Source organism: Typopeltis vanoorti, chromosome 3 (assembly GCF_054136105.1).
Source record: "Typopeltis vanoorti isolate ZY-2024b chromosome 3, IOZ_Tvanoo_1.0, whole genome shotgun sequence".
Classification (NCBI taxonomy): domain Eukaryota; kingdom Metazoa; phylum Arthropoda; class Arachnida; order Uropygi; family Thelyphonidae; genus Typopeltis; species Typopeltis vanoorti.
In genome coordinates, this window is record NC_143551.1 from 54,145,270 (window position 1) to 54,160,029 (window position 14,760).

The window sequence follows — 14,760 nt, forward strand, 5'->3', positions numbered from 1 at the left end:
TTTTTTTGTCCTCCCTATATTCCTTTAAATGCCTCTTGAATTTCTATAATTCCTGTATTGTCTTGTCTAATAATCTGCTTTAATTTTGTGATTTCAATGATTAATTCCTGTGTAATATTCTCAAGTTACTCCTTAGCAGGGAAAGTCTTCTTGTTCTCAACTTCACTATTCTTGTTAGTGTTCCATTTCTTGTTTGTTTTCGGTTCGATTTTACAACAAAAAAAAGACAAAAATCAATAATTTTATGAGCTCTAAATAAACCGACCACTCTCAATGTAATATATCTCATTAATTATGTCAGTTTGTGAGATGCTAATTGCCTATGCCATGAAAGTGAAATTCATTGTATGTACTATCTTAAATCAGCTTTGTTTCTCTCAAAGTCTTAAACCAAGCTATGTGACACATTTTAAGATAATTATCATTAAACATTTTTCTTGTGCATATGCATATATCTGGTTATTAACATACTTCCTTAATTGCATATTTTTATTCATATATAGTGTATCTCATATGGAGAGGGCAGGGTTTTTTAAACCCAGAAATTTGAGTCTTTCATCCTAAAAAAAAAAAAAAAAACCGACTAGAGAAGACGTGTAATTTATAACCCAAAATGACTACGTGGAAAGAGGAATATAAACATACAGTTATTCATATATACAACATGTGTAATAAACACAGCTCTCATTGTCTGATGTTTTCATTAGGTCATATTCTTGGGATTGTTGCTCAATTTGTTTACATCACCTTCATCAATTTACTGATATGTACCCTCAAGGAAGGGGAGAGGCTGTTAAGTTACTATGACAGCACTACATGATTACATTATTATTGATCTCCTATCAACAATTTTCCTCCAAATCAGTCTATCATTTATCAGCTCCAATATCTAACACTTTGTACTTCAAAGATACTTCTGACTGAATTGATCCACCTAGACTTGGTCTACCTCTGGGTCTCCTTCCTGCCATCTTGGCATTCAACATCTGTTTTGCTAACCTTTCCTCATCCATTTTATTTAAGTGGCCACATCACCTTAGATTAGCTCTGCTGATGACATTCTTAAATGCTAATAATGTCAAGTTCCTTTTTAATATCTTCATTTTTAATATGATTCTGCCATTGATGCTATCTGTTCACTCTCCTAATTTTTCTCAGAACCTTCATATCTGTGGTCTCTAGTCTTTTATCAAGTGCTTTTTCTAACGCAACTCTCAGATTCATAACTGAAAGGTCAAATGGTCATTCACTACTTAAGGGTGAAAGCCAAATAATTGGGAGGAAACCTCCACATCACCTTTCAGGAATGCAGAGAACTGACTGGGGCTTCTGCCCTAATATCCAATTCTCACCTTCACGTGGTGTTCCCATTAATAGGTATCTACTACATACTGAATGAACGAGGATGGGCTGGAAATAAGGGACTTAGCTAACCAAAACTTCTCTAATGGCTTAAATCACAAATGCATATGATGGTACAATTTGTTTACTAGTTATATTATTAATTAATTTATGATTTAAGTTGTAATGTATTCAACACAGTATTCAAAACTATACACAAGGATAATATTCTTGAATGGCAGGCAATATCAAGTAGTGATGTGGAGCAAACATAAATAAGAAATATTATTTTTATGGGTAATTAGCCTATTTTTGTTTAGGAGTGCCCCTTTTATAGTGTCATTGGCTTTTTACTCAAATTTTAGGGCATTACTGATGTTGTATATAGACAGATATACATATGAAGAAAAATTCAGACATACCTTTGTAGGATGTTGCTGGCTGTCTTCTTATTTAGCAGCATCCTGGCGTGTGGCGATATACATTAATTTGCTGTTAAAGGAAGGAAGTATGAGTGAATGGAAAGGGGGGGGGAGTGGAGTAGAGAGATGTGGGAGAATTATTGGTATGTAAACTTCTTGAAAAACCCAGGGTTTTTTTTTTTTTTATTAAAGGTGGGCAGAGAATACTTTGGGAAGGGGGGTGAAAACGGAAATATTTTGGGGAAGGGAAGGATAGGATTAGGGGTGGGAGTAACGAGGTGTGAGCCGTTTCGACAGTGCATCATCTTCACAGTTCGTTGGGGAAGTGGAGGCTATGTCATGTCAGCTTGGTGTTTCTGTCTTTGGTGTATCTGTGTTATTTCCTATTGGTCAGAGTCATGACCTAATTTTTATGTTATGGAGCTTCCAACTCTTGGAGAATATGTAGGGCTGGTGGACGTTTGAGTTTTTGTCACATTTTATGGTTATCGTTTCTGATATTCTAAGCATTGTTTCGTTTTCTTGTATATCTATCATTATGGCATTGTCGATTTGGGGGTATGTTTCTGTTCAAGGGTGTGGACTGCTATTTCTGTTTCCCTGTACTTTATATTCTGTTTTTCTTTTGGTTGTAGCATTTTTTTATTGTTTAAGTGTTCTGGAATAAGGATGTTGCAGTCATGCAAGTGTTCTTGTAGTCTTGCCCATAAAGATCTGATAATAGAACCTGTGTAGGTGATATCACAATCTTTTTGGCGGCCACACACACAGCACTGTTGTGTTAGAAGTCATGTTGCCCTCCTATTTGTTGAGTCAATATAAGATCATGATATCACTGAGCATATTCTGGTAAATTATTCACACTGTTAACAATGAACAATGTTTTCCTCTTGGTATTGTTCAATTATTAAGGACAAATTATTATGCAGTAACTAAATTCATTTAATAGTAATTCCATAGAAATGTCGCCTTACCGTTCCCATTTTAATCTAATCCTATCAATGACAAGCAGAAACGTAACAAAATGTAATGAAATGTAATTCTATGTAACAGGCAGAAATAACCACTAATAGGAAGGAGAGAATTTTTTTTTTTTTTATACAGAGTAATTAAAAACAGACTATTACCTTGATGGACCTGTGGTTTCAGTCAGGATTTCTCCATGACTGCAGGTCATAAAGAGTCCAGCTATTCCTGTCTTGGGCTTTTCTTCTCCATTTTCTTCCAACTTTCTTAATCATTTGGTCTTCCCACCTTAAGGCTGGTCTTACAAGTTTCCTTTTGGTATCTCTCAGATACCAGTTTGTAACTCTGACTGTCCATCTGTTGTCTCTCATTCTGGCAAGATGTCCTGCCCATCTTCTTTTGCTGTTGTAGATTGTTTTTATTATATCTGTGAGTCCACACTTCTTCCTGATTTCTGTGTGTCTTACGTGGTCTATTTTGTTTATATTGCATATTCTTCTTTCTATTGCACGCTGAGTTGTTATTAAGCTTTGTTCTTCTTTTAAAGTTGTGTTCCATGTTTCACTGCCATAAGTTAATGATGATAAGATGTGACTATTGAAAAGATGGGCTCTTATGTTTATATCTATGTTTTGGTTGGTAATTGTTGATTTTATTTTGTTGAAGGCTATCCAAGCAGCTCTTTTTCTTCTTGCTATTTCATTTGATATATCATTATTCATTTTTATCAATTGGCCGAGGTAGATGTATTCTTCAACTTTTTCGATGGTGTGGGATTCTAGAGTGATTGTATGATCTTTGTTTTTCATCCATCTTGTTTTGTCAGGGTGTATTTCCAATCCAATTTTTTGGCAGTTTTGGCTTATGTTATTCAGCATTGATTCTAGGAGTTTGGGTGAGTGAGATATTATTACCACATCATCAGCGAATAATAGGATATTAAATATTTCACCAGGGGTGCTTAAGGGTCAAAGCTGTATAACTGAGAGGAGACCTCCACATAGCCTTTAAAGGAATGCGGAGAACCGACCAGGGCTTCTGACCTAATGTCCAATCCTCACCTTCTCGTGGTGCACCCTGTTGGGTATCTACTTTGATACTGAACGAACGAGGATGGGCTGGCAATTTGGGATTTAGCCGACCAAATTGTATTCTTATTGGTTAAACCAAAATAAAAAAATGATGGTACAACATGACAAAATTTCATGCCGGCTGGGGCGTCGCCCGGTTAAACAAGGCCCCCGTTGTTTTCGCCAGGGAACCAGGGCGAACAGCGAAAAGTCAGCTACTGGAACAAATCTGAAAACAAACCCCAACTCAACATCACCAGAGTTAAAGATCGGTACTATCAACGTAAGAAGCCTGAATGGCAAAGAAATGGAGCTAGCTGAGGAATTAGATAAGTACCAGATCGACATAATAGGGGTGACTGAAACAAAAAAGACCAAAACTGGTGAGATCTTTCTGAGCAATAAATACAAAATGTTATATTCAGACAATAACAATCAAGGAAAAGAAGGAGTAGCCATAGTATTCAACACAAAATACGAGGCTAATCTTCTTGAATGCCAGTCAGTCTCAAGTAGAGTAATGTGGGCAAATATGAGAATGGGGAACTGGACAATGAGACTTATTTGTGCCTATGGTCCCACAGAAGGTTCTACTAAGGTAGAAGTGGAGGAATTTTTTGAGGCTTTAGAAAAAGCAACTGACACAATGAAAAAGGAAAAGTTGGTCCTTGTTGGGGATCTAAATAGTAGAGTAGGAAATGATTGTGAGACATACAAAAATATTTTGGGAAAATTTGGAGAAAAGAGCAAAGCTAATAATAATGGCAAATATCTGTTGGATTTCTGCTCAGGACATGGACTGGTTATTACTAACACCATGTTCCAACATAAAAATGTGCACAAATTCACATGGAGAGAAGAGGCTAGGAATAAGAAAAGTCTCATTGACTATGTTATTGTTGATAGTGATGTTTTCTCCCTGGTGCAGGACACCAGAGTGTACAGAGGATTTGAAATTGGAAGTGATCACTATTTAGTCTTGAGCAGGATAAAATTGAATTTCATATTGAAAAGAATAACATGTAAGAAAGTTTTAAAGCGAATAAAAGTTGAGCAGCTCTCAGATGTGAACTGTAGACTAAAATACAGAAATATTATTGAAAAGAAAATGAAAGAGTTTGAGAACAGGAATCAAACCTTGGAGATTCAGTGGCAAACTCTGAAGGAAACGTTGATTGATTCTGCCAGAGAGGCATGTGGTGAGGTTGTGTGCAAAGATAAAAAAATCAGAACTCCCTGGTGGACACAGGAAGTTAAAGAGGCAGTGAAGGAAAAGAAGAAAGCATATCAAAAGTTCCTGGCAAATAAGTCAGCTTTTACTCTTACCGAATACAGAGACAAATGTAAGAAAGCTAAACAGTGTGTAAAACTAGCTAAACAAAAGTCATGGGAGAACTTTGGCAAGAATATAGAAAATAAATATCAAGAAGGTGGCAAAATATTCTGGAGGTTGTTGAAGAAGCTTAAGAATGGGGGAAAGAATGCTGTAAAAGGAGTTAGAGATGATAAAGGTGACATGAAAATGGGAGTAAAGGATATCCTTGAAGTATGGAGTAATTACTTTGAAAAACTGCTAAATGAAACAAGCAGTGATGACAGCACAGTGATAAAAAACACTGACCAGGCATGCAGTCAGGAATACATATCCATACTTGAAGTAGAAAAAGCCATCAAAGGCTTGAAATGTGGAAAGGCAGCAGGAGTAGATGATATTCTACCAGAAATGCTGAAGTATGGTGGTATAAGAGTCTTACAGTGGCTGCACTGCATAGTTCAGAAAGCCTGGACAGAGGGACGAATTCCCGATGATTGGAGTAGAGCTCTCATAGTACCCATATATAAAAAGGGAAATAAAACTGAATGTGAGAATTACAGAGGTATTTCCCTACTGAGTGTTCCTGGCAAGATCTATGCAAGTATACTTGAGAAACAGTTGAGAAGAATTGTGGAAGAAAAGCTTGGTGAAGAACAAGCGGGATTCAGGCCAAATAGAGGCTGTCAGGATCAGATCTTCACTTTACGACAAATAGTCGAGAAAGCATGGGAATATAACAAAGATCTGTATTTAAGTTTTGTCGATTTGGAAAAGGCATATGACAAGGTGCCAAGAGAGAAGCTATTCAATACGCTGCAGTTATATGGTGTCAATGGGGCATTATATCAAGCAATACTTAGTCTTTATTTGAGTTGTGAGTCAGCAGTTAGAATTGAAGGAAGTACAGGAAGATGGTTTAATGTTAAATCTGGTGTGAGACAAGGATGTACATTATCCCCTCTGTTATTCATTATCTATATGGATCACATTATGAAGGAATGTGGTATTAAACCTGATATCAAAATTGGAGATGTTAATGTCAGCTCTTTGCTTTATGCGGATGATGTTATACTTCTAAATAAATCCGCTACAAGTCTGCAAGATTCTCTAACTAAATTGAATAGCTGTTGTAATAGATATGGTATGAAGGTCAGCAATAAAAAGACAAAGACAATGAAAATAGGCAGAATCATTGAAAATGTCAACTGTGTTGTGAATGGAGAACCTGTGGAACAAGTAAAACATTTCAGCTACTTAGGCACAATTTTTACTGAAGATGGTAAACTAAATATAGAAATAGACAACAGAATCAGCAAAGCTGGTATTGTGGGAAGTCAATTGAATAAATTCATATGGAATAAGAAAGAAATTAGTCGGAACACTAAATTAGCTGTATACAAGACTGTGTTCAAACCAATTTTAACTTATGGATCTGAGAGCTGGGTCAGAAGTAAAACACTTGACCAAAGACTAGAGACCGCAGATATGAGAGTCCTGAGAAAGATTAGAGGCGTGAACAGATGGCATCAATGGCAATATCATATTAAAAATGAGGATATTAGGAAAGAACTTGACATTGTCAGCATCCAGGAATGCGTTAGCAGAGCTAATCTCAGATGGTATGGTCACTTAAATAGAATGGGAGAGGAAAGATTAGCAAAACAAGTGTTCTCTGCCAGGTTGGCAGGAAAACGACCCAGAGGAAGACCAAGATATAGGTGGATTGATACGGTTCAAAGTGCCTTAGACAATAGAAATATAAGATCTGATAATGTTGGAGTCTTGACAAGTAACAGACTGATTTGGAGGAAAATTGTAGATAGGAAGTTAGTAATGATGTAATTTTTTCATGTAGTACTGTCATATCCTGTACACCCCTTGAGGGTACATGGCAGGAATTTGATGATGATGATGATATTTCACCATCAATGTTTATTCCATCTTTCATGTCAATTTTTCGAATGATGCTGTCCAGAGTAGATGTGAAGAGATTAGGTGATAAGACATCACCCTGATGTACTCCTCTACTTAAGTTAATTTTAATCGGGTGATTGAAAAGGGTGATATTTGTTGTGCTTTCTTTGTAGATATCTTTTATGAGTTGGATGTATGCTTTTTCTACGCCTTGTTCTATTAAAGCTTGGAATACTGCGTTATGCTCAACAGTGTCAAATGCCTTTTTTAAAATATATAAAAAGAAGACAAAGTGGGATCTGGTATTCTCTGCATCTTTCCGTTAGCTGAGTAATAGTTTGAATGTGATCTATTGTTGAAAAGCCTTTTTTGAAACCAGCCTGTTCTTTGCAGCTATTTTCATTGATGGAGGTTTGTATTCGGTTTAGGATGATTCTGGCGAATATTTTATGTGTGTGTGTGTGCTAATAGACAGATAGGTCTGTAGTTACTGATGTCTTCTTTATTACCTTTTTTATGCAGAATTATGGTCTTTGATGTTTTCCATTCAGTAGGTACTTTCCTTAATTGTATATATAGGGTAAACCTTTCTGCTAGAGCTTTAAAGAGTATTTGTCCACCCATTTTTAATTCATCAGATTTTATATCGTCAATTCCTGGTGATCGGTCATTTTTCATATGGTGGATAGTCATTTTTATTTCTTCAGGTAGGACAGATGGTATTTCCAGATTTTCCAAATTTTCATCTGGTACTGGAGCTGTGATTACTTGTTTAGCTGAGTAAAGGTTCTCATAAAACGATTTTACTATTTTTTCATTTCACCTCTGTTTGTGTGTCTGTTTCCTTGATTGTCTATGAAGGCTGATGGTAGTGGTTGCTTTAGATTTATTTCTTTTTCTACTTTTTTTAGGCTACTGCAGAGACTAGCTGCTTCTGCCAATTTTGTTGTTTATATATGTTATAGTCCTCTTTGATATTCTGCCTCAGTTGTTTACAAATAATTTTATATTCTAGACGATCTTTTCCTGTATCTTTCAGTATTCTTCTTTTCTTCAATAGTGCTATTGTTCTTGATGATAGGCATTTCCTGGTCTTAGGAGGAAGTTCATACGAGGTTCTTTCTTTGCAGTTCATTAATTTATTGTTCAAGTTTGTTAAATCTTCGTCGATGTCATTTTTTAATTTTCAGTCGGTTTCTTCCACCTTTTTTCTAAATTCTTCTGGGTTTATCTGTTTTGAGCATTTTTTATGGTTGGACTGTGCTCGTATGCGTTCTTCATTTTTTTAATGTATTTTGAGAGTGGCTCTTATTGGATGGTGGTCTGAATGAATGTCGCAGTAAGTTTTTCCAATGACTTCGACATTTTTTATTATTCTTTTGCAATCTGTTAGGATGAAATCAATTTCATTTCTTGTCTCTCCATTTGGAGATTGCCAAAGTCCATCTTTTTCCAGTTCTCTTTTTAAAGAAACTATTCATAATGTACAGCCTTTCTGCTTCTACAAATTCTGCCAGGAGCTCACCTCATTCATTTCTTTCCCCTTTCCCCCATGGGCCAATGTATTTTTCTTCAATAAATCCTGTACCATGCATTGAATCTTTGCATTGAAATCTCCACACACTATTGTGTATGTTGTTTTTTTCAGTAATGTTTCTCATAGGTGTTCATAGAAATTTTCTATTTCTTCTTTGTCAGCTGTTGAGGTGGATGTGTAGGCTACTATTATTTTAATTGTTATGGATTCTCCAATTTTTAATATTAGTGTTCCTAGTCGTTCAGAATGGATTGTACAAGAAATAATATTTTTAAAAACAGACATTAAAAACAGACTATACCTCTGACTTTTGTTCGTCCAACTTCTCACATGTTGCTGAATTCTTCTGGCTAACAGGTTCCCAATCAACAACACTAACATCTTTTAAATGTTGAAGATAATCATAATCATCATCGAAGTAGATACCATATTTCCTCTGTTCAGATTTTCTTTTTTCTTCATTATCCTTTTTCATAAAAAATTAATATATATACATACATAATTTAGATATTTCTTTGAAATATTTTTCTTTATGTGATTTAAATTTAAAAAAAGACATGCATGGAAGCATAATATCAAAGTATAATACAGATTAAATTAAATAAATATGTAACTTAATCTTCATATATAAAATAATTATCAGTTAGGAATTCAAAGCAGGACAAAATAAGTACTTGAGATACTTTTGAATACTCCTTAACTTATATTAAGTATTTCTTACCTTACTCTTATCAGATTTCTACATTTTAATGTTAATAGTTTCTTTAATTGCTTTAATAGATTTAAAAAAGGTATAATATGAAGAGCTCCAAGATGGACATAAAATTCAACAGTGTGCTAGACAAGATAATGAAACACTGTTCTTAACAGATCATAAAAAATCATCCACAAAAAATAATCCCAAGAAACATTAAAAAAAATAATATAAATAAAAATCCAACTAACTCCCCCTCCCCCATCCCAAAAAAAATCAATAATACGGTCAGTCCTTGAGTGAAGATTGCTGGCCAGGTTGGACAAGTGGTTAGCATATCTGCCTGCCAATAGGTTGCAGATTTGAATCCTGCCATGGGCATGGATGTTTGTGATTGTCTTTAGGTGGGAGATGAATTTCATTGCCCTGCTTATTGGAGGCGTGGCTTGAAAAAGGTTTCTGGAGTATGTAGAAAATGAATTTTCACACATACACACACAAATATATATACACAAACATATATATACACATACTAGGGGGGCTCGCCCCTGTCGCCTGTGGCACCCCCCCCCAGAGTTCCGGACTGGTAGGCTGGTTCTCTTTGAATTCTGATGACTCGAATTTTGAAGACTCAAATGGGTGTTCCACCTGCCCCGCCGCCCAACCCCCCCGAGTTCTGGACTGGTAGGCTGGTTCTCTTTAAATTCTGATGACTCGAAAGGATGTCCCCCCCCCCCCAGCGCCCATCACCGAGTTCCTGACTGGTAGGCCGGTTCTCCTTGAATTCTGATGTCTGATGGCTCGAATTTTGACAACTCGAAAGGGGTCTCCCCCCGCTGCCCATCAAATTTTGAAAACTCGAGGGGAGGGTCCATCCTCCTGGCGCCCAATCCCCCCTGAATTCTGGACTGGTAGGTCAATTTTCCTTGAATTCTGATGACTTGAATTTTGAAACTCAAAAGGGGGGGTTCCACCCCACCACCTCGGGCGCCTGCAGCCGTAGAACAGGGTAGACTAGTTCATCAACAATAAATTCTTCAGATTCAGGAGCTGAAACAAAGCATTCTAAGGATGGTTTCCCAGATATATAACATTTTAAGTTCAGGAGTGAGGTGAGGTGACAACAGCAGTGTTGTAAAAATTTGTACATTACATCCACTTTAGTCTGCACAGCTTGCTTTTTCTTTTCTGCATAAATTTCTCTATAACAAGCAATTTCAACTTGCAAGATTATCTATTAAATCTCTGTACACTGAGGGTCCATTTCCTCAAATGATCAAACTGCGTTATTAACAAAAGCAAATGCCACCACCAGTTTTTTTGCTCCAAACTCTCTCTCTCTCTCAAAATCTTAAAATATTGGGTTAAGTCTGTAATATTAATTACCAAATGTCTGCAAAGGCAAAAATTGACATACACCTAAACCTCTTTTTACGCGATAGATACGTTCCTAAAAATTACGCGTAAAAAGAACTACTGACTCCATAGAAAAAATGAAGATTGGTTCCAAACCTGAAATATAAGCAAAATAATGAACAAAACAAACATTAAATTCGTTAGGATCATAAGATTTTTATTTACATTTCATGGAGAACACATACATATAATGAATTTTAATAACTTAAAAAAACATCCATTTTAGTTGTTTGCTAAGGATTCTATAAAAAAATTATGTTATTCGCTATCAGTTTCTGACAATAAACACGAAAGCTTTCGTTTTCGTGAGACTGTAATATCACTAGAACTACTAGATATGGTATTATTGTCATCAACCTCTGCCTCAACTTGTGGAATCTTCTTGTCATGTCTTGAACAAAATTACCACTGGTTGTTTCAGTAGTTTTAGGCATGAACTCAGTTATTAATCGCTGTGCTGATGCTTCAGATAAGTCGGGATATAATTCTCTGTATGAAAACATTAACAACTTAAGCTCACGTGAAAACTTTCCAGCACATTCTTCATTTGTATCATGTCAGGCAAAATAATTGCCTAAATTACTGGCCAGTTTAAGACCTTCTTTAATAATATCAGCAGTAAAAGTATGATTATCTTGATCATTATCTTCTTCGCTTTCAAGAGTCTCAGAAACAATCTCCACTATTTCGTCTTCGCTAAGAAGTTTATCGATTAACAATTCTTCGATATCTGCCGACGTAAGATCATTGAATCCTTCTCAGCCAATTTCACATGCCACATTTATTATATTGGGGAACAGGAGCATTCTTTTTAACACATGTGGGCCAAATAGCTTTCCAGCATACATTCATAGTTTCTGGTCTCAATTCAGATAATGATAACAGAACCTGATCAATACAATCCATAATTGAAATTTTTTCCACACATCCATAACTGACAGTGTTTCATCATCATTTAGCTTGTTCAAAACGTACTGAAATGTTCGTCTGACATAATATGTTTTAAAAGTCACAATTATACCCTGATCTAGAGGTTGTAGCAATGATGTGGTATTGGGCGGCAGAAAAAAAAAAATGCACATTTCGGTGTTCTATGGCAGGATGACCGGGTGCATTATCAAGAATCGAAAGCACTTTAAATTCAAGACCCTTTTCATTCAAATAGCATCTAATTTCTGGCACAAAATGTTTGTGGAACCACTCAGTGAAAATATCAATGGTCACCCAGGCTTTTTTGTTGGCCATCCAATGAACTGGCAATTTTTGAAAATCTACACCTTTCATTGGCTGTGGTCTTAACGATCGATTTATGAGCAGTGGTTTTAACATCCGATCTCCTAACGCGTTCAAACAAAATAGGAGTGTTATGCGATTCTTTGCTGCTTTGAACACACCAAAATTTTTTCGCATTTTTGATACGTAAGTTCCGTTTGGCATTTTTTTCCAGAAAAGGCCGGTTTCATCCATATTCCGAACTTGCTTACGAGTGTAACCTCTATCCTCAATTATTTTAGCAAGTTTTTGTGGAAATGCTTTAGCAGCTATTTCATCAGCAGAAGCCATTTCACCTTTAATTTTTATATTATGAAGAGCATGTCTTTTAATAAACTTAGCCAGCCAACCATTGCTTGCATGAAATTCATATTTTGTCCTCGATTGTGATGAACTATCTGGCTGCAGTTTTTTAATCTGTTCATAAAATCTCAATACTGATTGCTTGATGGAATTTCCGTCAACTGGCATTCTTTTTTTGTACATTATCTTTTATCCACATCACTAAAGCTTTTTCGGCCATTTCTAGAACAACATCTCTTGTGTATGATGATAATTTCGCACTCAATTTTGTACCAGAACATACCGCTTTTCTAATAGCCTCTTCATTTTTCTTTATAGATCTGACAGTTGATTCACGGACTCCAAAAAGCTCACCCATAACTGTCTCACCTTTCACAGTTTGAAGACGATCTAAAATTTGAAGTTTTATATCCAAGGAAACGGCTTTCCTTTTTTTTTTTTTTTTGGTTATCGGCAACATCATGTGAGGGCTGGATTAAAATCTGCGGTTAATGAAATGAAAGTTTGAAAATTACATATAGCTTACCATTTGTTATTTCTTGGCAAAATTATTAATTTTATAACGCGATTTTTATTTTGATTTCACTTAAAAACTGCAAATGCAAAAAATGCAGTAACTGTGTTGTCTACTCAAACACCAAATTCAAACTGCTAAGAACTGCTTTTTTATGCGCAGTCAGTTATATAATTCGGGGAATTCCCAATAAATTAAATTCGTAAGAATTTAGAATTTTCTTAATTGAAACGAGAATGCAAAAAAAAAAAAAAAAATCTCAGAATTTTCTAGAATTTAGAATTTTATTAATTGAAACGAGAATGCAATTCTACAAAATTCTCAGAATTTTCTTGAATTACGGATTTTTTCCTAACTTAGACTTTAGGTTGGTCACATAAAAGTGAATAAAAATCGCTTTAAAAAAAATTCTTTTTGATATCCCAATTCGCGTAACTCCGAATGCATGTAAAAAAAATTTGCATAAAAAGAGGTTTAGGTGTATTTCAATTAGAAAATCAAATAGACATAAGAGAAATTAAGTAGATAAGCATGCCTAATTTTTTTGTTTTCTTCATTGTCAAAAGACCAAAGGAATGGAAATAACAGAATGGGACTAATTTTGCTTTATAGCCAACTGTCAAGATTATCTCATAAAAATTTCAACTTTTTATTTGGTCTCCTACATAGCTTTATTGGGCTTCAAAGTCAGTCATTTTTAATTTTTTTGATTAAGTTCATTTTGAAACTCTTTGTCATCTGATAATAAGGATCTGGCTCGATGTGCAAGAATAGATATAATGCCATATTTCTGTGGACGGCAGTGGTGAGAGGATGCATGAAGGTATCTCTCTGTATAAGTTGGTTTCCTAAAAATTGAAATTTTAATGTTATCAGAACTCCTGGTTAGCTTTATGTCTAAAAAAGGAAGACAATTGTTAACTTCTAGCTCAGAGGTGAATTTGATGTAATGAAAGTTATTTAGATGATCTAAGAAAACTTTGAAGTTGTAAATAATTATTATTTTTTATATGAAAAAATTACTTTAAGGTAATTTTTTCATAGAAGCAAGTTGATCAAGGTGATTTTCAGTAGACATATTTCACTGCATGTATACATAAAACATATAAAAAACCAGACTTGTGGGAAAAATCAACCTAGGGCCTACAGAGTAGAATACAGAATGAGGAAAGAGAACTTAGAACACCTAAAGCAGGAAGCTGCCATTTTGGGGGGGGGGGGGAGATTAGCCTGTCTGACAATAAGAAATCTAAAAGTACCTACTTTGAGCATTAAAATAGCAGTAAGAAAAAATCAGAAATTCAGCAATCTGGAAATAGGCTGTGTTTAATTTTAAAACCCTACAAAACTGAAAATTCTGTAGAGTTGATGAATAAAAATGGCAGCCACAATTAACAGGATGCAGAAAATCTTAAAAAAAAAAAATATTTTCTTCTATCTAATGAATAGGGTGATAAAATGACTTGCTTCCATTACAATCAACATTAATGCAGTTTTAGCCTTCTGATGATTTCTGATGGAATGATCCCTCTTATTTGTATGCAATCTACAATATATGCATTAAAAATTCCAAGTATTTATATCCTAATTTATTCTTTAATCCGTTTTATTATACAGGTAGTCCCCGGGTTATGAACTAGATATGTTCCTGAGAACATCTTTAAGTCGCATGTGTATGTAACTCATATCCCTGATGAACAGCGCATATGCAGTAATAATAATAATAACAATACTAATGGCTCATATGTGGCAATAATAATACAGTACTACTGTAATAATAAATTACAGAAACTATTCTGCTCTTTCTTTCAATTCAAACAAACAGAACATAAAAACAATCTCATACAAAAAGTTTAGATAAAAGATAGGAGAAATTTCCAAAAAAGAATATTAAAGGTTGCATCAATGTCTTGCATACTGGAAGAAACATTTCTGAGGCAAGAAGGTAGGCTAACATTAATTGGAAAATAATGAAGATGATGCTAGGGAGGATGGA

The 14,760-nt window shown here is 35.1% G+C and overlaps 1 protein-coding gene across 1 annotated transcript in view; it reads right to left on the reverse strand.

Annotated features, from left to right (window-relative positions):
• LTV1 (LTV1 ribosome biogenesis factor) overlaps positions 1–14,760 on the reverse strand; it is a 131,000-nt gene that overhangs the window by 83,509 nt on the left and 32,731 nt on the right. Inside the window, exon 3 of the mRNA XM_090415620.1 lies at positions 8,867–9,031. Coding sequence (XP_090271746.1) covers positions 8,867–9,031 — 165 coding nt within the window. The remainder of the gene's footprint in view (positions 1–8,866; positions 9,032–14,760) is intronic.